This window comes from Nansenia antarctica (genome assembly GCF_963989245.1).
Source record: "Nansenia antarctica genome assembly, chromosome: 10".
NCBI lineage: Eukaryota > Metazoa > Chordata > Actinopteri > Argentiniformes > Microstomatidae > Nansenia > Nansenia antarctica.
In genome coordinates, this window is record NC_137680.1 from 30,887,352 (window position 1) to 30,914,188 (window position 26,837).

At 42.2% G+C, this 26,837-nt stretch overlaps 2 protein-coding genes across 2 annotated transcripts in view; both read right to left on the minus strand.

The window, feature by feature from the left end:
- Positions 1-840: 840 nt before the first annotated feature.
- Positions 841-5,824, minus strand: LOC308166856 (neurexophilin-1; the record flags this gene model as incomplete). Its single annotated transcript, XM_080541179.1, has 2 exons — positions 841-1,602; positions 5,744-5,824. The coding sequence occupies 2 exons, from the start codon at positions 5,822-5,824 to the stop codon at positions 841-843; spliced, it is 843 nt and encodes a 280-aa protein (XP_080397305.1).
- A 2,604-nt stretch (positions 5,825-8,428) lies between these two features.
- The window catches only part of thsd7ab (thrombospondin, type I, domain containing 7Ab), a gene marked incomplete at both ends in the record, with an annotated part of 102,487 nt that continues 84,078 nt past the window's right edge, over positions 8,429-26,837 (minus strand). Inside the window, 10 exons of the mRNA XM_080540081.1 lie at positions 8,429-8,519; positions 11,014-11,101; positions 12,166-12,379; positions 12,821-12,906; positions 13,761-13,856; positions 17,341-17,514; positions 18,899-19,073; positions 20,278-20,423; positions 24,702-24,819; positions 26,158-26,273. Coding sequence (XP_080396207.1) covers positions 8,429-8,519; positions 11,014-11,101; positions 12,166-12,379; positions 12,821-12,906; positions 13,761-13,856; positions 17,341-17,514; positions 18,899-19,073; positions 20,278-20,423; positions 24,702-24,819; positions 26,158-26,273 — 1,304 coding nt within the window. The remainder of the gene's footprint in view (positions 8,520-11,013; positions 11,102-12,165; positions 12,380-12,820; positions 12,907-13,760; positions 13,857-17,340; positions 17,515-18,898; positions 19,074-20,277; positions 20,424-24,701; positions 24,820-26,157; positions 26,274-26,837) is intronic.

Sequence of the window (26,837 nt, forward strand, 5' to 3'; positions counted from 1 at the left end):
TTTAGTTTGATCAAATAAGATGGTATTTGCTTTGTTTAAACCTGTTATAAAGTAGGACAGAGTGGAACCCTTTCGCTGTACTTCTCTTGTGTAACAACCACACAAATAGTTAATAAACTATGCATTTTCATGTTGAATGAAAGTCGTTTACTCTAGTGGGAAATTATTGTTGACAGTTTCTTAGATTACATGTACATATAGGTATCTGAGTACTTTTGTTCATGCATGAATACGATGAGTAGGGCAAGAATAGCATTACATTTTTTTCACTTCAAAACATCAGACTGAGAAAAACACCATTTCAGTAGTATCTGTATTTTCAATTCCTTCACATTTACTTATTTGTAGATGAGTTGACATACATTTATTTGATGTAATGACCAATGATTAACCAAAATAGACAACAAGAGGGATGGAAAAGGAAAACTATGATGCTATTCCATCTACTCATACTGCTCAATTAAGAACAAATAAACTGTTCATAACACAATGAAATCTGAGCTTTGATCTGAGCCTGATTATCTACATAATAACAATTTGCATACCTTCAGGAATGGCTTGGATTGAATTACTTCTATGCTAATTCCGAAAACATAAAACGTTTGCCAAGCCTGTAAATGTTGCGTCCTATATGCTGTTACAATGGCCATAGGGAAGGTCTGTTCAGTGTAGCGATCTCAGAAGCAGCAGGGTTGCAATCAGCTTTAATAATACCAGTTAACATTTCAGTTCTACAGCATTCCTGTTCTTTTGAATGCAGCATCATCTTGGCTCAAATCATTGACACCTCCCAGGACTCAATGCCGTGCCTCTGTGCCTTTCCCAAAGCGAAGCATACAGTCACCCAGTGGGAAGATAGGGAGTATCACTGTGGTAGTTGTAGTCCGGACACACTTTCTGCACCAGCTTGTAGTCAGTGCTGTAGAAGGAGATGTAGATGCAGATTACTTTGAAGGGCTTGGAGCACAGCCAGGACACGTGGCTCTGGGTCTGCTCCTGAGGGCAGCTCTGGGAAGGGTCGTGGGCACACAGTGAGTTCCTGGTGCCCTTCTCCACCTTCTCGTACTCCACCCTGCAGTTGAACAGCTTGGTGTCTTTGGGTTCGAGAACTGACTGCTGTTGCTGATGCGGCTGGAACTCCACGGCCTTGGTGGGGGGCACCAGGCCCACAGACACATTACCCTGGCCGGTGGCGTTGTGGCGAAAGTAGACGCTGAACGTGCCGTTGCCGTGGTCCACGATCTTGCCCGTGATCAGCAGGTTGAGCTTGACAGTCTTGATGTTGGAGTGAAAGTCGCCCCAGCCGAACATCTTCTTGAACTTGCCAGTTTTGACGATGGGTCTTCTTTTGGATCGGGAGCGGGGATCGTGGAGGTTGGTGGAGTTGTGGAGCCAGTCCCAAAGCTCTTGTTTCGAGTAGGGTTCTGACTCGTCGTAGTTCAGATCCAGGGCGGTGAAGTTCTCTTTGCCGGTAAGGGTCTGGGAGAGCAGGCGACTGATGGAGAAGACCCTGTTGTTGTCTGTCCAGAAGTTCTTCACTCTCGACTTTGGGCTCTCTCTTAAGTTTGATCTTCCAGAACTGGATGATTGGGCACTTGTAACCTGGGAAAGGAACAAAGTGACCTAATTACAACCATATTTCAACAGCGAAATACACCAGCACATCATGTTACGGTCGAGCCTTGGCTGAAGGCCAAAAAAAGTAGTAAGTTAGTAAGAATATGCTGTTGAAGGTCAGGGCAAGTCAAAGCCTCATCTACATTTGTGTCCTTCCTTCAACAAGAGTAAGGGTATTTCTGTCATACATACAGTAGAGATGTATGAAGCACTTCTTCAGTACAGACATGTTGCAACCTCAGACTATTACCTGCTGAATGTGCCCTGAAGGGATGATTGATGACTCCCTTACCCTGCCCCCTCACAATAACACAGATGAGAGAGCTAAGATTCCCACTGCGCTACATGGATAATGGCCTAACCCCAGACTGAGGAACGTGACAGCAGATCTATCTGTGCAATGCTTTTACATTTTGTACCTTTACTCCTAGATCAATACTCAGAGAATAAGGTCCTCTCTCATTCACAAAGTTCACTGGATGACATTGTGGGAGGTGGGGGATACAGCTACAGCAGTACAGGCGGAATGGCAACAATTATAGACATAAAATGGGAATTTTTAAAAATAGGCAGTGAGTGGAGTGAAAAGCAGCAGCATGCGCACATTGAAAAACAAAAAGAAAATGTGCAAATATCAATGTTTTATTGCGCAAGCTTTCGGTCTTTCATAGACCTTCTTCAGGCATACAGCAGCATGCAACATTGATTTTTAACACATTTTGAACAACATTGAATACAGTTTTCGCGTGTGCAGATGCTGCTTCTTCATTCCATTTGATACTCTTCAGCTCCAGCACCTCAGCTAAGTCTGATTACAGATGAGCGGTGGTATTTTCACTCTTTTAATAACGAGTGTGTAAAACAAACACACTGCACACAGTCCACCAGTCTGTCCATGTAGGGTCCATGTTTTAACAGTCTTAGCGCCACTAAGGGAGCTGGTGGTTCCACTTGGGCTGTGGTATTTTTACCGTTCACAAATTGGCAATATGTTCTGCGGCAGTTGAAACTAAGAGTCCTCAGTCAGTGTGTCACACTTGATGCTGCATTAAGGCCAACAACTTCTGTGTATGGTTATTTTAAACAGTAGGCCTACATTAGCATTCTCCACTCCACTATGAATTGTTCAGTTCCAGTGAATAGAGAACGTAATCCACAATTCAAACCTCATAAGCCCCAGTTACTTGTCACAGCTTTTTCCATTCTTATTCATTAAGAGTGGGGTCTCCAATGACCAATATGAAATATAGCTTTCATAGCTCAGTAATTACCTGTGTTGCTATATGACTGCATCTCAATCTCTGTGGATTCCCCTGTACATGGAAGGGCGGCCAATGAAAGAAAAACGTTTATCAAAGTACAGTCTTCCCATTTCCCGAAATGGATGTGGATCTTGTTGACATCTTTGAATAAAAAAGACCTGTTTTTTCTCAAAGCTTTCATATGCACAATAACACTAAAATCTGCATCTGAGATGGTTCCTCAAATTCATATTAGACCTATTTCCTTGTTATGAAGACTACTGTCTTGTCGTGAATGTTATACTTGATCGCCACACTGTGACACGCAATTATCTTTAATCTAAATCACCTGACAGCCTCTGCAAACTGCTGTGGCCCGGATTAGAGTGTGCCATGGCGTTTTCACAGAGACCCTACTTCACAGATTAGAAGCCAACCTGTAATCCACTCTACAGAGTTTAGACAGATCAAGGCAGTCCAGACTAAACAAACATCTATCAAGACAGGCCTGACTATATTAATACTTGGAAGGCCAAGATGACCTCTGGTCTGTTGGAGAATATGAGAGAGAGAGAGAGAGAGAGAGAGAGAGAGAGAGAGAGAGAGAGAGAGAGAGAGAGAGAGAGGAGGAAAAAAACTATTTTCCAGTCCTGTAGTCCTGTAGAAACCACCCCTAGACGAGATGGAGTGAATATGAACAAACCTGGATGTTTATTATTCTTAATCACATGCAGAAATCCTCTCCATAGAGGCCGAAAGATGACATCTAATCCTGTAGTTCTATTATATAAGAGCCTATTCTTGTTCTGATATCGTAAAGCCACCAGCACCAATCTTAACCATGTTTCTCTGCACAATCCTTGGAGGAAGGATTCACATTTTGCTTGAAAGTTAATGTTGCTGGGATGGCTGTATGTGGCATATTTCTCAGCTCTCAGAGTCAGATACTACCAGTCTAACTTTCATTACTCTAAACTAAAGCAAAGGTAAAAACAAGGGAATTCCTATTAAAAACAATAATATCAACAGTCAGTCCGCCATCTCTAATCCTCACTACACCGTATTCTTTCACTGTTTGACAGTTTCGTTATGTGTGTAAATAAATAAATAACAAAATAACAAATAACCAAACACCCTATACATTTTTACCAGGCCTGAGTCACAAACTAAAACACCAAAGCTCTGCATTCTACCCAATCTACTTCTCTAAACTCTCAGTTTCGAGCTGTGCGTGAATTAAGTGCACCTTACAGCACTGGTCAATCAGAAGACACCCGCCAACCCATCTATAAGGGACATCAAAGCATCAAGAATAAGGGGAGACATCCATTTCTTGCATAAGAATGGAAATAGGATTCTCATAGGGGATGGTAGCTACAGTAGAGACCTCAAGGATGATCCAATCCTCCAGTAAGTAGGATGGACTTTGATCTAGGAATGTCTCTAGAAATACCCAAGGGATATGTTTTAGGCATGGTGTCAAGGAAGCATGGTAATTGTGAAACAATATCCACACTGATCTTCATGATCAATTATGATGTTTTTATGGCATATGTTACCTGAAGGGTCAAAGAAAATGATTGAAATTAACAGTAATGCTTTTCAAGACATCACGATACTCCTTGGACAGACCAGGGAACAATTACGACCATGACTTCGAGGATAAGAAAAAACTGTACGCAGTAGGGTATTAAAATAAAAAAATAAAAATCCATTGGCACTAGTTTTTCAACTCACCCAGAGGATAAATACATAATCATATTATTTCACACACGAGTTGGTTCAAAGGCGGCCAAAATAAGTTTGTGAGGTTCCCATGGGTCTGTCAATCTGTCGAAAGGGGCTGGAGGCGAAAGCTTAGGATGCACCGAGCACAAAACAATTATGATCACCCTATTAAAGCATGGCGAAGCAATTTACAGTACAGGCAAAGGCTGAAAAAAACATTCAAGTGGTGAAATGAGATCTGGTGGTAGCACTGTGTTCATAGCTAATATGTAGTCATATATCCCATGTTTAGTTCATAACATTGTCACGACATACACAGTGGTACATCGTTAGTTAATCACATTGCTTTTTGATCCACAGAATAAAAGAGTTCCTTAAAAAACGAGAAGGCTTCATTAGTGCAGGGGGTAAAATGATTAGTGAGCTTAGTCGACTGTGAAATTGAGTTTATGGTTTTCCAGACTGAATTCAATTCGATAAAGGGTATTAAGTCGTCGAAATAATTAATAGTAATTGACTTCTTTCCATCACTATGCAAATTAAGCACTGATAAACCATAGTAGCTAGTAAAGGTTAGTCAAATTGCTTAATTGAGTTTGAGGAATTCTTATTCTTGTATTCTGGAGAAAAGAGGGCCTGTTGTCTTGTGTTTGTGTTCAGGGTAACTGTAAGTCAGAAGATGAATAGAATTGGGTTGTTATAAACTGTCATGGCATTAAATCAAAGGCATTCACATGATATATACTGTATTGATAAAGTGACTAAAGACTTTCTGACTGATGCAAACTAAGTTTGATTGATTGATTGATTGTTTACTGTGGATAACACCTACAGTATAACATCACAAAACATGTATATTGTGTGTTCACACAACAGTGCACCAATAATTCATTGTCAAGTGAGTCGAAGACTTCAGAGATATTAGACTAGTGCTCTCCGGGGTGCTGAAAAGTGAGCAATGTATTTCAGTATGCAATAACACACAGCAACACAGAACTGAATAAACAATTATGCCATCACATAGTGAGTACAATGGTCTTGAAACACATACAATGACACAGGCAACATGTGTACATGTTAAAGGTAAATGTGTAAATGTAACTTGAATTTCAAGAGATGCAAAAAAAAGACTATTCAATGCATAATATCCAACTTACCATGGAAATGACTGCTGGTAAGAGTACAACCACGCACCAACGTGTAGTCTTCATTTCTCTTGATAGTCCTTCAAATGTCATGCCAACCTGTCTGGTAAATGTAGCACAAAAAATCCTAATAAAGTCTTAATAAAATTGTATTCTAAGAGACACTAAGAAAACTAACAATCCTGGTGTAAGAAAGTAAGATCTACTTCTCTGTCATGTGTAAGAGAGGGGCTGATGAGGTCTTGATAGATCAAAGCTGTTGCATGAATGAAGGTGTGTGTAGGTCTGACTGTCAGTGTGGTGTGATGTTTTATATAGCAGACTGGCATTCGGGGGGGGGGGGGGGGGTGGGGGGGAGGGAGGAAGAGAGAGAGAGAGAGAGAGAGAGAGAGAGAGAGAGAGAGAGAGAGAGAGAGAGAGAGAGAGAGAGAGAGAGAGAGAGAGAGAGAGAGAGAGAGAGGAGAGAGAGAGAGACAGACTTTTGCAATATAACTTTTCATTTGTGTCAAGACTGACATCTAGTGGTTCTTCTAAATCAGTATAACATACAGTACTGTAGGTGTCCAATTTACAGTAGTAGCAAATGCAAACATAACAATATCCCTCATTAATACTAGTTCCACAGTAACATAATGATAACATTTTCTTCTTTATTTTTAGTAATTCTTCCGATACACAAACAACCTGTACAAAATGACAGAGCCTTGTCTTTTTTTTCTTTTCTTTTTTTACAACATACAGCTTGCATCATGACCACACGATCAGCAATATCATACACCCACTTTGCAATATTCAAACTAAACAGTTCTGTGCAATACAAAATAAATGTACACATATTTTGATATCTTAAAAATAAAAAAACTGTTTGTTATTATTTACACAAAATGAAAACTAACAAAAAAGTAAACATTCTCCTCATCAGTTGCTCTAACACCAGCCAGCCAGGACAAAGCCCTCTCCTGTTGGACAGTAGTGGATAAGTCCTCTGTATTGACATGGTGGTATAATGTACCTCCATTTATACAGAATATATGATGTAATATTGTACCTACAATAAAATGACTGCTTCATTACTTACAGATAAGGGCACCATTAATATGAATCATTGCGTTAAATACATTTCAAAAGTCCTCTTACCCAACTAACTAGGTGTCATTTTAACCTTATTTCCAGTACAACTTCAAAGTCGAAGAATCAGCTATACTGTTTTTTCTGATTTATAATCCTAATGCATGTACTGTGTATCATCGATAGCTGTTAATGTGGGTATACTATATATGGTACTGTAAATACTTGAGGATTGACAATAAGGCAGACGTTACATTTGCATGACATAAGAAGTTGGATAAAATACAATAGTCACTCTCTGTTTTAGCTTGAGAAGGGTTTTGTTTTTGCAAAATCGTATCTTTAAATCAGCTGAACCAGTTACCCATGTATCTGCCATTTACACATGTGTCAATATTAAGATTATTTGAAACACCTCAATGTTAACTAGGAAAAATATTTTGTCAGTTGTGAACATCATAGTAGGCTATTGGATTTAATTTCGGCAGATAGAGGGACAATATCAGACAAACTGTACAGACCACGAAAGTTAACTGGACTAAAAACAATTTAGTTGTGACAAACAAAAATCTATACATATCTACTGTTGATTCACACCCTGTGTCATAGAATGCGGATGTCATCATATTCTGTTAACATTTATACTTTTTAGGTTTATTGTTCTTTTGAAAATGTCAATGTTCATGTTGATTTTCCAACTGCATATTGTCCTGTCTTTGAGATAGGCAGTGTTATATGGCAATACAAGGTAGAAGTCATGTGCATATCATGCTGCACTAATATAGTGCGATATATAGTGCCTGAAACAAAGCAGAGGGGAGGCAATAATTCCAGTAGCAAGTAATTGTGTTCTTCATCTGTGCTGTACAGTACAGCATCCTTCACAATAGGCCTCTGTCTAAGAATCAACCCAAAAACAGAAAAAAACGTATCTCTTTTGTTTGAGACTGAGCAGGAGGTTTTAGTGAAAATCCAGCTGAGGTTTGAGAAAAGGATTCCAAGCCTTTTTATGGAGATTTTCTGCCTTCTTCTTCCCCGCGGTGACTTTTGGCAGAGTGCGAACCGACAGCGCCTCCTAAGCCTGCAGCTACTCAGCGTTTTCAGTGACAAGCAGAAAAAACATGAGGGAAGAGCTTGGTGTTTGAAAGACAACAAAGTTTGTCTCTGCTGCATTTTGAGAAGTCTTTGCTGATAAGAAAGGGGAAATGAAAAAAAAAAGGCATTTCCTTGTCTTCACTGGAGGTTGTGAAGGCTCTTGCTTAAGAAAATATCAAAACACAAAATAGGGAAATAAAACGAGAACTACAGTTTAAAATAAATCAACCCCAAAATGTCTCTTTGTGGATAAATGTTAACTTCATATCCTTCATCTCCTTTCTAACTCATGAGGTCCCATGATAGACGTTGGTCTGCTGTATGTAAACATCCCTGTCCTTGCTGCTGTGGGATAGGTCTTTATGGCAGGTCTGGGATTGGATATCCCGGGGGGGCCTACATGTCTGCGTCTCCATCGTAGGCTAGAGTCAGAGGCTTTAGTCTACATGTCTGCGTCTCCATCGTAGGCTAGAGTCAGAGGCTTTAGTCTACATGTCTGCGTCTCCATCGTAGGCTAGAGTCAGAGGCTTTAGTCTACATGTCTGCGTCTCCATCGTAGGCTAGAGTCAGAGGCTTTAGTCGGTTGTTGTTTTGCCTCTGTCTCTGCGGTTTCTTTGGCTTTTTGCTGAGAGACACAGAGGATACAGATGTTATGAGAGACAGAGGATACAGATGTTATAAGAGACAGAGGATACAGATGTTATAAGAGACAGAGGATACAGATGTTATGAGAGACAGATGATACAGATGTTATGAGAGACAGAGGATACAGATGTTATGAGAGACAGAGGATACAGATGTTACAAGAGACATAGAGGATACAGATGTTATAAGAGACAGAGGATACAGATGTTACAAGAGACATAGAGGATACAGATGTTATAAGAGACACAGAGGATACAGATGTTATAAGAGACAGAGGATACAGATGTTATAAGAGACAGAGGATACAGATGTTATAAGAGACACAGAGGATACAGATGTTATAAGAGACATAGAGGATACAGATGTTATAAGAGACAGAGGATACAGATGTTATGAGAGACAGAGGATACAGATGTTATAAGAGACAGAGGATACAGATGTTATAAGAGACATAGAGGATACAGATGTTATGAGAGACAGAGGATACAGATGTTATGAGAGACACAGAGGATACAGATGTTATAAGAGACAGAGGATACAGATGTTATAAGAGACACAGAGGATACAGATGTTATGAGAGACAGAGGATACAGATGTTATGAGAGACAGAGGATACAGATGTTATGAGAGACAGAGGATACAGATGTTATGAGACACAGAGGATACAGATGTTATAAGAGACAGAGGATACAGATGTTATGAGAGACAGAGGATACAGATGTTATGAGACACAGAGGATACAGATGTTATGAGAGACATAGAGGATACAGATGTTATAAGAGACACAGAGGATACAGATGTTAGGAGAGACATAGAGGATACAGATGTTATGAGAGACAGAGGATACAGATGTTATAAGAGACAGAGGATACAGATGTTATGAGAGAGACAGAGGATACAGATGTTATGAGAGACAGAGAGGATACAGATGTTAGAACTCTGCTTCACAATACAAGGCAAATGCCATTCACACTTCACAATGTCTACCCTTACCCTCACCCTCACACTAATATATTGTCTCAAATATTCCATACAGTATATCTATAAAATAGAAGGCATGTACTGTAGAGATATTAAAACAGATATATCCTACAGATATTCAGGCTAAAGGTGTTAGTATGTTAATTTCCATGCACTATCTGCGCCCCTTCCTTCTCTGAGTGCCATATGGCTCCCAGCTATGTGGATTTGCTGGAGCTCCTCTCGTCGCAAGAATGCATAAAGCATACATCATCACACTATAGCCAATGACCTTTTCTTTTTCTTTTTAAACATACAAAAGACCTATATTATTGACTTCCAGAAAAGATTCAAGCATATTGCAATGCTTACTGATACATGTGTCAGCTACTTTCACATTTTTGGTCAGAAAAAAGCAATCACTGATGAATTCTACATATCACAACAACCCACTGGTGTTCCATGGAGAACATACGTAAACAAATGTAATGAATATATTGCTGACAATGGGGCGGTGAATCAAGGACACAACGGGATGAGATGGCAGGTAGAGAGTTTGGTAAACAAAGGGAATGCTGTTTCTCTTCTAAATAACATTGACTATCATGACCAGCAGAGGGTAGTATTACATCGTCATTGCGAGACAATGTATCAAGGTGAACCCGTGGGTGATTTGTCATCTGCCACTGGCTATATTGGGTAACAAGGCTTTAGGTTACAGAGAAAAGGCCAAAATAAGTCCTACAATGTCTTCTAAGTGTTGCGTTGATTAATGGTAGATTAAAAACGGTACTCTGTGGCAAGAACGCATAGACGTTGCAGGTTTTCTTTCCAGCGCAACATTGGTAATCCCGAACATTAGGTGAGGTGAGGTGAGCTGGAACGAGAGCCTTGCGCCCCCCTGTGGATCCTCGGGACTAGAGTTGGAGACAGACTGCTCTGGATACCTCAGTAAGATGAAATCGCCCCAAGACGCTGATCTTAGGTCAGCTCAGAAGCTGGTCCTCCTGTGCCTACAGGCAACTTATACCACCTATGAAGGACCGCTAGAATGCGATTGGCCGGGGACCTCACCTTCACCAGTGACTTCACTCAGCTAGTCAAGCGGAACACGTGACACTGGTGAGGAGGGGTCGCCGGGGGGGTCAATGACTGCAGCGACTTGTAGGGCCCCCACTTCCTCATTAGTCGCTGCTTTGGTCCAACTTTTGGCAATCAGGGCACGTGTAAGTCAACTGATGTGCATTTTGTCCCACCCAGACCGCCGTACTATTGGCGTTGGACTTGACGGCCTGACGAGAGCGCCGGACGGCACAGTAACCGCTGCTCGCGCAAGATGGCATGGAAAACAAACAAAACAAACAAATGAAGATGTAAACGAATAAAAATAGATGAGGGGAGAATGGGCAAAATGGTTGAAATCAGACTGAAAATAATGACATGGGGGGGGGGGGGGGGGAATGAACAATAGGATAACGACGAAAAAATGGAGAAAAACAAGAGCGACAACTCACCAAGCTAGATATATCATAGACACTACGAATATGAGGAGCACTAAGGCCCCCGCCGCGACACCGTACACCCACATCTTCAGCTTCCCATCTGTGGAGGAGGAGGGCCTGTCAGTTCAGCCGGCTACACACAGCCACACAGTTATGCAGCCACACAGTTATGTCACTAACAACGATGATGGAGAGAACAACCCATTTGTAACAGCTCCTTCCTTCCTTACACACTTTGACTAAAGGATGCGTGTAATCGGGGAGAGAAAACAAGGTTTATCAGATCCTGAGGTAATATATTGTGCGGTTTGTTGAGGTTTCGCGCGGACATGACTTGTTTTGGAGATCAAGGATGCGATGCTTCTCACGCTTATGCTCACGGACATGACTTGTTTTGGAGATCAAGGATACGATGCTTCTCACGCTTATGCTCACGGAAATGATACGTCTACATTATGGTTTTTGATGGATGTGTCTAGACAGTGTCAGTCTGGTGGAGGAAGTCACAGCCCAAACGCCTCTAAAGGGGGGTGTTAGTGGCATGCCAACTCTATCGAGGAAAGCACTGCGTCTGTCTTTTGAAACAATAAAGCAGTTAGATAAGGTGAGTGTGAAGTTTAATACATGCCATATTGTATAAGCCACAATACTGAAGCATATCCCACAGCCAAGTCTATATCCAAGTCTCATCAGCCAAATCTTATTCATCTCATGCACTTCAGCAGCTAGTTAAACGCTGCCTCCCGACACTGTGCACAGAGCCCTGACATAGAGCATCAACTGTATAACCGCAGCCTATTATGTTTTCTTGTCTGTGTGCAACAATTTATACAATCATAAATGAATACACAATATGTGACAGCAGCTAGAGAAAGGGGGAACAAGTCGGCAACCACTCAAAATGACTTTCGTTCTGAAAAAAAAACAGCTGCCGTCACATACTGTATGTGGACATCTAATACACATGATACATCCACTACTGTATATTCTGACAGTAATTGGGCCTGTTTTGAGTGAGTGGTGTCTTGGTTGTCTATGTAAGAAGTTCTACAATACAAACTCAACAGTGTTCTAGATTGTTCTAGACAGTGTTCTAGAACTCAACTTCTGTTCTAGATTCCGTACTGAGAGTGCCCGGGCCTGTTGAGCGGCGAGCCCCGTTACCTGGTCCGAAGGGCTGCAGGTACCAGGTGCGTCCGGAGCGGCCGGGCTGCATGGTGGTAGGCGGGGTGGGGTTGATGGCACGGCTGGTCTTCACATCAGCCTTCTTGTCCCCGGCAGTGGGGATCTCCAGGACTGGGATGGTGGTGCACTGGTCAAGCTGACCGCTGGATGACATCACCTCCGTGTAGCCCTCCTCGCACATGCACACGTTGGCCTATAGAGGGCAGTGGTAGACCAATGTTTTTTTTGGACGATTCCTGACGAGGGCACGGCTGGGTGCCGAATTTTTGTTCATTACAAATGCAATGCTGGAATGACAGAGCGTGTGACTCACTATCTTCAATACACAGATTTATTTATCCCCTTGCAACCAAATCTAATCACCTATCTAATCTAATAATTGGGGCGGCTGTGGCTCAGGAGCTAGAGCCGGCGTCTAATGATTGCAAGGTCGGCAGTTCGATCCCCGGCTGGCCATGTTTCAAGGTGTCCTTGGGCAAGACTCTGAACCCCAAAATTGCTCCCAATGCACGGGCTGGTAGCTTGCCATGAATGAGAGGCCACTGTGCTTTGGAATAAGGCGCTATCTAAGTGCAGTCCATTTATTAATCAAAGCTAATTTTACTCCAAGTCAAAGGCTACAATATTATCTTACCTCAGTGCAGAAAGACTTTGGCATTTGACAAGGTGGGTCACAGGAGCTGTTGTCCATTGGTGGGTTGATAGCGGGGGGACACCCTCCTGCAGGGGAAACATCATCATATGCTTCATCAGAATGGCCATATCTGAAAAGGTCAGCTTCTCCAACATCTACTTTCATAGTGGCAACTTAAAGAGCACCAGTGTATCATTTACTGTATAACAATATTATTATGATTATGATTATGATTATGATTATTATGCTTTTCATTATACAAGAATAATCTCAAAGTGCATAAAATAAAGGATAACATTGAAAAATGCTAAACAAAACAAATCTACATATATATAAAACCATCATAAAAGCAGCAATAAAAGCCTAGGAGCTAGGGTAGACCAGCCATAAAGACGCGTTTTAAGAACATACAATATACTGTAGCACTGAGAAAGTCATCGAGCAGCAACTGAGGAAGTTCCTCTGATGTTCCCTATGTGGAGTGATCATTGTAGCGGGCTTTCATTGGAACAAATCACTTTATGACAACAATTTACAACCTATGTCACCTTTAGCATAGCGCTACGTCATGAGGAACTACTACTATGCTCATTTCCTAGCAGAAGATAAAGCCTTTCATTGAAATATCAAGCCCTTGAAATCATTTTGGGAAGAACAAACAGTTCATGTCCTTGTCTTTACATTTCTGTGCTGGTCAAAAGTAGGTTGTCTGTTGAAGTGCTGTGCCTGTGCCTACACACAATACGCTCAGCGTCCATCAGCCCTAACCCTAACCCTACCTGTGACGTTGAGTCCATCCTACCTGTGACGTTGAGTCCATCCTACCTGTGACGTTGAGTCCATCCTACCTGTGACGTTGAGTCCATCCTACCTGTGACGTTGAGTCCATCCTACCTGTGACGTTGAGTCCATCCTACCTGTGACGTTGAGTCCATCCTACCTGTGACGTTGAGTCCATCCGAGCGTTGACACCAGGTCAGGCGAGAGGACCCTTTCCATGTGCTGCTCATCCACGTGTAGTCATAGCACTCCCCACCTGAGAGAGGGGCAGATCACATGTTGCTGCTACCCAACAATGTACAGCAAAAGAGCTACAAGATACAGTCATGTGAAAAAGATAGGACACCCCATGAAAACCGTTGTCTTTTCCAACATATGGACATTTGATCTTCATTTTAACAATATTGAGAGATATTAGGTAATATAACAACAAACAAACAAACTATTTGTCGAATGTAATTCATAGACATGCAATTTTCTTGTGGGGAAAGAAAATAGGACACCCCCACATTTATTACTACCGGTACTTAAATGTCTAAAATTAGAATCAAGTGCACCACATCAGGTACAAATGATTAGGACATCGTTAGAGAGGATTTTGGAAGAGCCTGTCTTATTTTTATGTAATTTGGTTTGTTTTGCTCTTGATTGTTGAAGTGGTATCACCATGGTGAGGTCAAAAGAGCTCTCTGAGGCCTTCAGACAGAGGGTTGTAGATGCGTATGAGTCTGGGAAGGGATTTAAAAAGATCAACAATTACAAATCAGCCATTCCACTGTCTGGAAAATTATTTACAAGTGGAGAACATTTAAAACATCTGCCACCATGGCCAGGTCAGGCCAAGAGCAGACCGCAAGATGCTTAAAGAAGTAGCCAGCAATCCTAAAATGTCATAATGGGACCTACAGATAGCTCTTGCCACAGTCGATGTGAAAGTACATGCATCAATCAGAAAGAGACTGCACAAGTTTGATTTTCATGGGAGTTGTGCAAGAAAGAAACTCTTGCTGTAAAAAAAAACCATCAGGGCAAGACTAAAGTTTGCCAGAGAACACCGAGACAAACATCAGGACTTTTTGAACAATGTGCTTTGGACAGATGAATCCAAAGTTTAATTATTTGGATATAGTAACAGAAGACACTGAACCTCATAACAACTGTGAAGCATGGAGGTGGAAACAGGGTTCCCACACCTTCTGAAACATCAAATTCAAGCACCTTTCAAGCACCTTTCAAGCACCTTTCAAGCACCTTTCAAAGGACTTTCAAGCACCTTTCAAGCACCTTTCAAGCACCTTTCAAGGACTTTCAAGACTAAATTCCCTCAAATTCAAGGACCCAACACGGCATAGTTTGAGACAGAACTAGTTGACGAGCTAAGTAATTTTTTTGGGAATATATAAAAAAAAAAATAAAGAGAGAGAGAGAGAGGGGAATTCAAGCACTTTCAATGACCCATGTCTATTTTCAAGAACTTTTAAGACCTTGATTTCTTTTTCTCAAATTCACAAACTTTCAAGGATTTCAAGGACCCGTGGGAACCCTGTGGAAATGTCATGGTTTGGGGCTCCTTCCACTATGAATTATTTTAATTGTAAATTAAAGCTGAAGCGGATGTGGACCATGCAACATGGTCAATGGACAATGACCCAAAACATTCCAGTAAATCCAACAAGGAATCCAAGGAAAAGAAAGTTCTGGAATGGCCAAGTCAAAGCCTGGATCTTAATAACGGGCTCTGCATGCATGACACCCCTCAAACATCCCACAGCTGAAAGAATTCTGCATGGAGGAGTGGGGAAAACGTTCTCCCAATCGATGACAGTTATAGGAAACATCCAATTGATGTTATTTCAGCCAGAGGGGGCAATACCAGCTATGAAGGCATAGGGTGTCCTAACCTTTTCCTCGGTAGGAATTGACATCTTTGTTCATTTTTTGTTCAATAAATGATAACAAAGTAACATTTTCCTTGTTTTTGGTTCAATTACATCACTTTTACTATAGATATTGTTTGAAAGAAGACCAGATATTGATATGTAGATATTTCGTTACCCTACCCTACAGGAGCGGGGGCAACTACAGTATTGTAGAGGATTAAATACAGACAGCCACTGAGCAATGTAGAAAGCAAGCGCCGTATCCAAAACATCCCAAACATCTCTGCATAATGATTTTTCTACAGAACAAGAATGATGTTCGATTGTTCTTTTTCTGTACACGAGCTTTTGCTAAATGACTCACTATCAGCGCTATTATGGGTTTATCAATATGTTCATCGGTGCTGCAAATGACCAAGATTCCTTAGAGAGCTATGATGTAGACTAATCATCCGTGCCAACCCTATTCAGTTATCGTAAATTAACAATCTAGCCTTAAACAAAGAGAAACCGCTTTCTTGAGTGCTTGCCACTGTGTCACCCATACGATCGATAAGAGCTCTCTCTCTCAACTGTCATGGTGGGATAATATGAGCTGCCTCTTCCTCTTCCGTGCTCTATTTTCCTCTTGACTTTCTCTCTCTATAGTCCACACGCTATGCAGTATCTCTATAGTACACACGCTATGCAGTATCTCTATAGTACACACGCTATGCAGTATCTCTATAGTACACACGCTATGCAGTATCCCTCCACACGCTCTGGCTTTCTGTTACCCCTCTTTCCCCCCTTTTCGCTCTTTCACACGTCTCTCTTTCACATCTGTCTTTCACACCTCTCTTTCCCTCCCTCCCTCCCTCCCTCCCTCCCTCCCTCCCTCCCTCTCTCCCTCCCTCCCTCTCTCCCTCCCTCCCTCTCTCCCTCCCTCCCTCCCCTCTTCTCTTTGCCCCTCGCCTTCCCCTTCTCCCTCTCAGAGTGCAGGTCCACCCCCGTCCCCCCTCAGGCCTAGTGTGATGGTGGGGAAACCAGGTCAGTCCAGAGATGGCTGCAGTGGGATGAGAGGGAGGGATTCCTCAGGCAGAGCCTTAAGGATATGGGTGGTGGTGGTGGTGGGGATGGGGGTGGTGGTGGGGGTGGTGGGCTTGATGTCTAAATAACCCATGAACAAAGTGCCTGAAGACTTATGTATCCCAGAACAACATCTGAACATGTGGGGTCTTTTTGCTGAATTCTGTTTGTAACAAACACATTAGACAGTGCTCATCGATCTAGTTGCGTTGGAGGACACCAGTTTGGCACTGACAGTTTTGTCACCACCAGTTTGTCACCACCAGTTTGCCACAAAATGGTAAATGGACTGACTTATATAGCACCTTATTCCAAAGTGCTTTACAACGGCCTCTCATTCACCCATTCATACACCAATGACAACAAGCTACCATGCAAGACTGCCGGCCCGCTCATTGGGAGCAATTTGGGGTTCCGTGTCTTGCCCAAGGACACCACGATATGTGGCCAGTTGGGGTTTGAACCGCTGATCTGCCGACCTTGCGATCATTAGACGCCGGCTCTACCTCCTGCACCACAGCCGCCACAACTACGTCAACCCCCCCCCCCCCCCCCCTTCCCTTATAATACCCCCCCCCCCCCCTTTGATCAGAAGACATCTGACATCATTGCACTATTGTGTATACTATTTTTTACGCTTTTTATTACTTAGTGAATTGTTGTTGCTGCTGTTGTTGAGGGTGGAGTAAAGATCGCAAAACATTTGATTCGATTTGATTTTCGTATGATTTGTCCATCAGTTTGCCATGACCAGTTTAACCAGTTTAGCCAGTTCACCACAGCCAGTCTCACCAGTGCAAGGCCGGGACTCCCACTCCTGGTCAGGACACAGCTGCAGGTTCTCTGGCTCCTGGGCCACCACAGCTCGCGAGCGCACCTGGATTGAGCCAAAGTCCACCCCGGCGCCTTTCACACACATGCTCACACACAGGCTCCAGTCTGTCCACTCCATCAGGTAGCATTCACCTTCAGAGGGAGGACATCAGAACCAGACATGGATATTTGAATTTTTCACATTTACATTTTTCATATTTAGCAGATGCTTTTATCCCAAGCGACTTACAACAAATACATTTTGTCTAAAGTAAGTGAATCATCTAATCATCTATATCTATATCAGTCATCATAAGCAACAATCTATGCTAGGACCAGGTGCCTGGCATTCACCATGCCAGAAAAAGGATTTAAAAATAAATAAATAAATAATAATAATAATAATAATAATAATAATAATAATATTAACAGTAGAGGAACTGTACAGAGGGGTAGTGTGGTGTGAAGGTCTTATGAGGGACAGTCAATATATGAAGAGATGGGCCTTCAGTCTACGACGGATATTGGATCTGGTTTTGGATCTAATTTGATGAACAACATGAGTAAAGAACAGTTCTAAAGATAGTCAAAACAAAAGCTGTAGTTTTGAGACATTGTGGAGTTCAATCCTATTTTAGAGTATTATTTTATGTACATAACCATATTTGAGACATAGTGAACACTTAAGTGTGATACTGAACAGATCTTTTTGATTACAGCATAGTGTTTTTGGAAGGTTGTAATGGGTTAATGTCTGATCACAGCTGCGAACCATGGCTTACTGAACAGCAGGGGAAATAGGACATACTGTAGGTCATGGAAGTGCTTCTGTGTGTGTGTGTGTGTGTGTGTGTGTGTGTGTGTGTGTGTGTGTGTGCCTTAGCCAAATCTCCAATCTTGTCCTATTTCAAGAACCAGTCCATCTATTTTCTTCCCAACTTAATGTGGGTTAACCACCTCACCTCATCTCACCTCTCCACTAATAATAACTGTTAATGATAAGCATTCGGACAGAAAATAGCCCATCAGCTCCTCAATTGACATCGTTCCAAGTGATTTGTCAAACCTGAATGACTATTATTGGCAGTGGCCTTAGATTGTCCCTCTGCAGTGGCCTGAGACCGTCCCTATATACCCACTCATATTATATGTGTGACAACAGCTGGTGAAACCGGGAACAAGTCGGCAACCAATCAAAATTACTTTTATTCTGGAAAACATTTCAGCATTGTTGAAAATCAATGACACAACTAGGTAGTAGTGGCGATTACTCACTGAATCCATTGCATTGCAATGTTTTGGCCTGACTAGCGAGTGTGTCATTTTCAACAACACTGACATTTATTGACATTTTTCAGAATAATAGTCTGAACATTTTGATTTGGTTGCCGACTTGTTCCCGGTTTCACCAGCTGCCGTCACATATACAGTACATAACAACGCGACATGAGAAATGTGCACAATGTACAAGGCCAATACTATTACATTGAACTGTATATGGTGTACTGCGTAGAGCTGCCTGGTTGTATTGCAGTACCTGGACAGGGTAGGGTACAGTCCTCCTTCAGTTTGATCAGCTTGTCTCCGTCCACGGCCATCTCCAGACCCCCACAGAGCTCCTCCTCCACCATGCCTTCTTCTCCCTCCCCGGAGCCGTCCGACACGAAGCAGGAGAGGTTCCGGAAACGCAGACCCTCGCCACACACCACGTCCTGCGGCCAAGAGGGAGGCAGAGTCCTCAGTGGAGTATCACAGCCATCATCATTATACCTTACCTGATCTTTTCCATTACTAATGCAAAAATAAACAAATATTGTTCTCTTCCTTTCTCTAGCACTGTGGCGGTGGCACTTATTCTTATTGAAGGTTTTACTTCCTTCCTTCATGCACTTTGCACCCGCTGCCTGGACTCACTATAGAGCACTCTGAACCTGCAGGAACTCATTTCTCTTGGAACTTTTAAAAGTAAAGAGTAACTTGGAATCAGCCTCATATCGTTCTTGCTCCTGCTTTATATGAAAGTCCCATTATTTAACTCTATTGCTCTTGTTATTGATTTGGTGTTGTTTTATTGTGTAATTCTGCATTGTCTGTTTTAACTGTCCAAACTCGATGTTTTAAGCTGTCTTGGCCAGGCTTCCCTCGGAAAAGAGATCATTGTGTCTCAATGGGACCGACCTGGTTAAATAAAGGCTAAATAAAAATAAAAATAAAAACGTACGACTGTGATGTATAGTTCATTCACTTACTTTCGACAAATATAATTATTGTAAGTCGCTTTGGATAAAAGCATCTGCTAAATGACAAAAATGTAAATGTAACTTAAAAATTGATAGATTGCTGTATATTGTATGTCAGAATAAAAGCATATTGTATCTTGTATCTTGAAAAAAAAAAAACGTGGGCCTTTCATTGTTTCTCACTGGTGCATGTTGGTGCATGAGGGCCTGATGTTACTCTCTGCACCTTCCACCTGGGCAATAACCCAGGGGAAAGACTGCTGCTGTGATGAATTGCTCCGTATGCGACGACATTTGGGAGAGAAAGCGAAGTTATGGAGTAAAATCGTTAACTCTCACAAACAGGAAGTGAGTAGGAGAAAGAAAGAAAAACAATAAAAAAGAAGGATGAAGTTGAAGATGAATAGAGAAAATGGAGTGGGGGGTCGATAAAGGGAGGGGGGGGGGAACAACTCAGGTAGTGAACGAGTCAGAGAGCGATAGAGAGGGTGACTAGAGAGAGAAGAAGGGAAGTCTCAAGAAATAAAGTGTAATTGAAAATGAAGAGTGAGTGAGAGTGAGAGAGAGAGAGCGAGAGAGAAAGAGAGAGGGATAATGGGAAACAGGAATGAGAGAGAGACGAACAGAAAAATAGTGAGTAGGGGAGAGTGAAGGAGTGAGAAGGCGTTCTATGTACCTCAACGCGGCACTCGGACCAGGGGCTGTACTGCCACCTGTAGCACGGTCTGACGGGACAGGGTTTCCACTGCTGCGTCTGAGGAGGGCAGGGGCGTCCGTCCCCCTGAGAGGCCTGCAGCACCAACCTCCTCCGCCACATCTTCCCTGGAGCAGACAGAGGAGGTGACGTCATCAGCATGGGAAGCACACACTGGTCAATACGTTGGCAGTACATTCAGTATCACAACAATGTTTTTGACCCCTCTGGCCACACTGACAATGTGAAAATGTACATAAGCTAAGTTTTCACATAGCGGCAAACATGTCCTTTGTAAACAAACAACATGTAAAATAAGTATGTAAAGAGCAATGCTTGAATTGCTTTTATTCTATAACATTTTCACTTTAAGAACAAGAAACTCACAACAGAGCTTCTTTACAAAAAGGAAATATACTTAACACAATAATATAAAAAGAAAGCAAAAATAATATGGAAATATGAGGTCATGGGATGACCAAAACAAAACAGCTCTGTTCAACGAATGTCCTTTATCATCTGATCTCATTCCCTGATTACTACCGATTTATCATGGCCTTTTAGCACTGATGCTCAAAACGAGATACTGAACCTTTAATACGATTACTTAATTGCCAATGACATGAGACTTACGCTCATATCCTGGCTCTGCTGATCTTATCCACTTGTACCAAGATACAAGCGGATAAGATCAGAAGCAACACATTGCCTGTGTTTATCTTTGTAGTGATAAAGTCAGCATTCACACCACAGGCGAACGAGTAAGAGACACAAGAAAATTGATTTTGGCAGTCCACACCTGATCCATCATGTTGAAAAAAGCAAAAGAAATGACTCACCAATGACTTAACAAAAGGGCAGGGAATAGGGATTGATGCTGTGTAAACCAATGAGGTGACAGCATTACTGAGAGAGAGCAAGAGCAAGAGAAACAAGGCGCCCGACAACACTCCTTAGGGGCAGCTGTGGCTCAGGAGGTAGAGCCGGCATCTAATGATCGCAAGGTCTGTGATTCGATCCCCGGCTGTCCACGTGTCGAGGTATCCTTGGGCAAGACACTGAATCCCAAATTGCTCCCAATAAGCGGCTGGCGCCTTGCATGGTAGCTTGCCGCCATTGGCGTGTGTGTGAATGGGTGAATGAGATGCCATTGTAAAGCGCTTTGGAATAAGGCGCTATATAAGTGCAGTCCATTTACCATTTACCACTCCTGGTACACGCTAGCCTGTGGCGGGTCTGAATACCCCGCTTGATTTTGGGTGTGATCTCCTTTTCCTCAACTCTCACTTGTCACAGGGTAGTGTGAATTCAAACTAAGACAGGGAAGGATGTTAGGCTGCCTGATACAGACATAATAATGTGTGTGTGTGTGTGTGTCTGCGGGTGCGCGTGCGTGTGTGTGTGTGTGTGTGTGTGTGTGCTTTGAATGGTGACATTTGAAAATGGCAGCCAAGGGGGTGTAACAACAAATCTGTGATGGATCTGTAGCTAAAAATGCCCCTCAAGACCTGCCCTTGCTCTGTGTACAATCTGTGTACAAAAAGCAGAATTCCTTCCCAATGTGGCCTCTGGCCAGCCCACTATTAGTCACACTGTAACTGCTTGACTTAACAAGCTGTTCAAAACAGCCTGCCACGCTATTCTTCTCCTCCAGCTGTATTGATTGCGGCTTGTGTCATTGTTGAGCAAAATGAGTTGGCTTTCTATGCTAACCACCACTTCCCATATATAGGAGCACCGATACATCAGCAGACTGTACAAGGTGGTAAGGGGCTTCTGGGTATAATAGAACTGGTGTACAGCAGTTTGCCAGGTTTTTAATGGCTTTGCAGCGTTATGTCGGGTATAGTGCAGTGCCAATCACCCATACCCACTTGCTTAGTAGTGCGGAGGTGAAACAACATGCATAGACCATAGAAACACGCAAACACACCCACTTTTATTTTCTCATTTCTTCTCTCTTCAGACCATGAAACAAACCTGCCTCGCTTGTCAGAAGAAGACAAGAAAAAGAATGTTCCTCCCTCCCTCAACACATCCAAATCCTACCTCACATCCTGTCTCACCTACAGCAGCAGAACATCCTCCTTCGCCACACACACACACATCAAACACGGAACCCCGTCGCTCCTTTAGCCAAGTCTTAAAACCTTATCTTATTCCCAGCGGGTGTTACAAGGCTGCTTCTTCAAAGAGCTCCCCGCAGGCTCAGAGCAGACAGATATAATGGGACGGAATCAATTGTCTGATCCAGCGGAACAACAAACAGGACAGGGGGCAGGATATACCATTGCCAGACATTTTTGCGGGCTGTGATGCAATCACTCTCACTTCAATAAAGACTGACATAGACCCTTTTTTTTTTCGGGTCTCCCGCCCCCCCCAGAAGGAATGTGATGTGTCTCAAATTGGCTGTGATTCGTGGCAGATCTTTTTGTGTTTTTCTGTAGGCTGACATGACTAAGATTGTTGGTAATAGGTTGTTGTTGTTGTTGTTGTTGTTGACTCGTGCTTAGAGGAGCTGTTGATGTGTATGAGCTGATTTAACAGTTCATGGGAGGGGATGTCCATGTTCTGCTGGGATAATGGTGACAGTTGTGAGGAAACTGTCACAAAGAAAAGTTGTGAGGATCAAGATAATGGCGCCAATGCTGCACACTTTGTTTGTGATCCTGGGCCCTATTCCACGAAGCTCGATAAAGTTCTAAGCCTCGATAAAGTTCTAAGCCTCGAAAATGTTAGCTTGCGTTCGGTGCCATCAATGTGGCTCAAATAATTCGCTGCTTGGTTGAGCTCCTTCTGAGTCAGATATAATTAGCCTGCTCGCGACCAGGCTAAAACACAGGCTATAGTCATCCGTGCGTCAAAAAAGGCTCACAGGCGGAAACTAAACCCCGAACGACAGTTCCTCATGTGTCTTTTAGGAAATATTAGTTCCCACTTCACACGAGATAGATAGATTAGATAGTTTGACTGTGTGATAGATAGATAATTTTATATTTTGAAAGTGTGATCGATCGATAGATAGTTTGATTGTGTGATAGATAACTTGATATTTTGAAAGTGTGATAGATAGATCGATAGATCAATAAATAAAAGAGTGTAAAAAAAAAGAGGTAATTATGTCAACTTGCATTGCTGTCATCTCAGTGTCTGGCTGGCGCAGTGGTTAAGGCAGCCAGCGTCGGTTCCAAAGGTTGCGTGTTCGAGACTTGACTAAGTCATTCTTTTTTTTTTTTTTTTACATTTAACCGAAGCCTTCATGCAAATCGATTTACAACATATATATATATATATATATATCTGTCTAAGTGAATCATCTATCCATCAGTAATCGTAAGAAAAAAAATCTATGCCAAATCCAGGGTCTAGTTTAAGAACATAATTTATGCAGAAAGGCTTTAAACACCATTGTAATCGTGTCAGTTCTTGTAAATTAGCCTGCACCATCATTTTATAGCCTATATACTTACTATTACTATATTTTAGATGAGATTTTAGATTAGATTCAGACAACGAAATGCAGTAAAAAGTGTGTCTGAAGAGGGATTCGAACCACGTCTAAAAACGATGAATAAATCCTGTGGCAGCGGTCGATACCACTAGGCCATTATGGCGATATGACGGTTTGTAGCCTGCTGCTGATATCACCACAGTAGTAATATTCATTTATTAAAATATGAACATATAACAATAACTGGGGCTAGTATGACCTACGCATTTAATCGTTCAGCAATTTCTTGCCAAACCATTTCCCTCGCCTTGTTAATTGCGGCAGTATTGCACTATTTTACATCTTATTTTTCCGTCTTCATAAAAATCAATAATTCGGAATGCTGCGCAAATGTAGTACCCCTGCAGAGTGGAGTATCTTCATTTCGACAGATCGACTCTTCGGGGCTGCGTATGTCTGCGTGCACGCGCCCATATCGAAGATTTGTAAGCCTGTCTTCTGTGAACACTGATGACACAAGGCTGATCCTCGTTCGAGGAATCACCTGAGGCTTGAATTCCAATCTCGAGTTGCCTGAGCGCCGCATTTATTTATATCGCGGCTATACTGATCCACCTTTAGTGGAATGGCCCCCTGGTCTTTCCACATAAACAACTGTATAATTCGATATGCAGTATACTTGACTTTTGGGATATGTTTATTTCACAAACAGTTCATTCAATTGTAGATCATTAAAGATATCCCACATTTGTATAACTCAATCCATGTTAACCATCAAGCTAAGCTTTGTCGGGTGACCTTCATGAGTATCCTAAATAGCGTTATTTAGCATCCTCCAAAACCTACTCAAAGAAAACGGCCAAACAAAATCTACAATGATATACAGCACAGAGAGTATAGAAAGAGAGTATTTACAGTACAAGAAATGAAGTGTTACCGGAATCGTCCTTACCTTCCAGGCCACACGTGTGCGAACACTCCGACCAGGCCGACCAATCAGACAGCTGACAGTTCACAGGACACTCCACCACACAGGAAGCGTTCATCTGCCACTTCCTCTCCAGCCTCAGCTGTTAGAGAGAGAGTCACATCATCAATTCATTGAGTCCTTTACTCGCATCACTAGACACAGCAGGGTCACACCATCGACAGACAGTCTGTAAAAGCCAGACCCCTCTCTGACCCCCTGAATAAATACATTTCCCAGGAGCCACTGTTCTGGCAGAGGATGATGAAGGATGACGCTAGTGTAAGTGTAAAACCCATCATGACACTCAAAGACTCTGTATTCTCTGAATGAGGCAGAGAATGAGCCTGGAAAGTAGGTCATGGGTTAAATAGCTGTGAGGCTATCCACCACAGTCCACAGGGTACAATTAAACCGAACTGAACAGAGGCCTGAACTGATTATGAATGAATGTTGTTCGAGTCAATTAGTTACATGCAGTCATAGGCTCACATGAAAACACTAGAAAGCATTATGTGAGAGACATTATTGATAACAGTGAGAGAAGATAACGTTTTACTTCTGCTCTTCTGTGGCATAACTTGTGCAACAACATTGACAGGTTGAAGGTTGACATGTTGAAAAGAACCGAAACTGAGATGAGAAACCATTCATTTCATTTTCAAGATTGTTACGTCCACATGTGTCCTTTCCTTGTTGTGTTTCCTTCCCTTCCGTGTTCTCCTCTGTCATTCTACATCCAGGTGTCTGTTCCCTCACTCATCATTCCATTCCCGTCCAATCAGAAGGCTGCCCGTCTGTTTAAATGTTCCTCATTGTGTCTCATTGTTAGTCGACTGTTTGGTTGTGTTTTGTTTGTTTGTTTGTCGACTCTTAGGTTATTTGTGTTATTTAGTACGTACTTTCCATTTTCCATTTAGTAGTTTGTTAAGATTAAGCTTGGTTGTTTGTTTATTTGATTTAGTATTTACAGTTTATTTTCTATTTGTATTGTCACACACTAGCCATAGGAAACAGGCGTAGGTGAGATACCCTTGGGTATACATTCCATCACGTAGACTCATCTATGTTAAATACATTAGGCAAAGGAGCGGCTGTCATTATGTAGATTTGTCATCACTGGTAGGGTCTCACTTTATTCATTTGTTTCTTTGGGTTGACACCGCTCATAGTCTGCCTGTTGTCCTATGGCTTGTGTTTTTGTACCTCACCACCATTTGTTTATTAAATCATTGCACTTTAGTTTTTTCGTGTGGTGGTATTTATTAGTTTTCCCTCCCACTACAAGTGGCAACAATACATTACATTACACCTTTATGTTACGGCTCCCCCTACACCCCCTAGACGAAGAGCCATACAATATTGGAGTTCGTAACATAAATACAAATCTGCTACTCTGGATACGGTCCAGTTAGAGTAATGTCATTGAAGAGGCGCTCACCTCTTCACACAACCTGAGGTCGACAGACTTGCCGTCGCTGCGTACACAGTCTAGCATCCGGGTCTTGATGCCGTTCCCACACACAGCATTAGGACTCAGCTGGCATGTGCTCCAATCTGTAGAGAGAGGCAAACCAAGGCAACAAAATGAAAACCCATAATCACACGAAAACAAAATTCCATTTTGATTGTTAGAGGTTAGCAATTTTGTGGACTCCGGGAAAATTAGCGGTTGCTGAGACGGAAGCTCATGGGAATCTGAATAAAGAGTCGGAACCGATTTGTTGCCAAATAAACCAGCTGCCATTGATGTGGGTCTCTAAGGGACGAATCCTAATTGGAGACACATGCACACCACTCGAATATCCTCTGAAATCTGTTATTTGACATCCATGCCTGATTTACTAGTTCAAGTCTGTATCTCATAAAAGCAGTTGGGCTGTAGAGACTGACATCAATAGCAGCTGATTAGATCAGCAATCATTTCGGATGCCAGAATCTTATCTGAATTGAGATTATCGGGGAGCAGGATGTAAAAAGTGCTGTTGGAAAACGGCACCGAAACCACACCTCTCAATATTTTCACTGCAGCTCCGCTTTTTACATTTACATTCTTGGCATTTAGCAGACGCCTTTATCCAAAGTGACTTACAACAAATACATTTGTCTAAGTAATTCAAT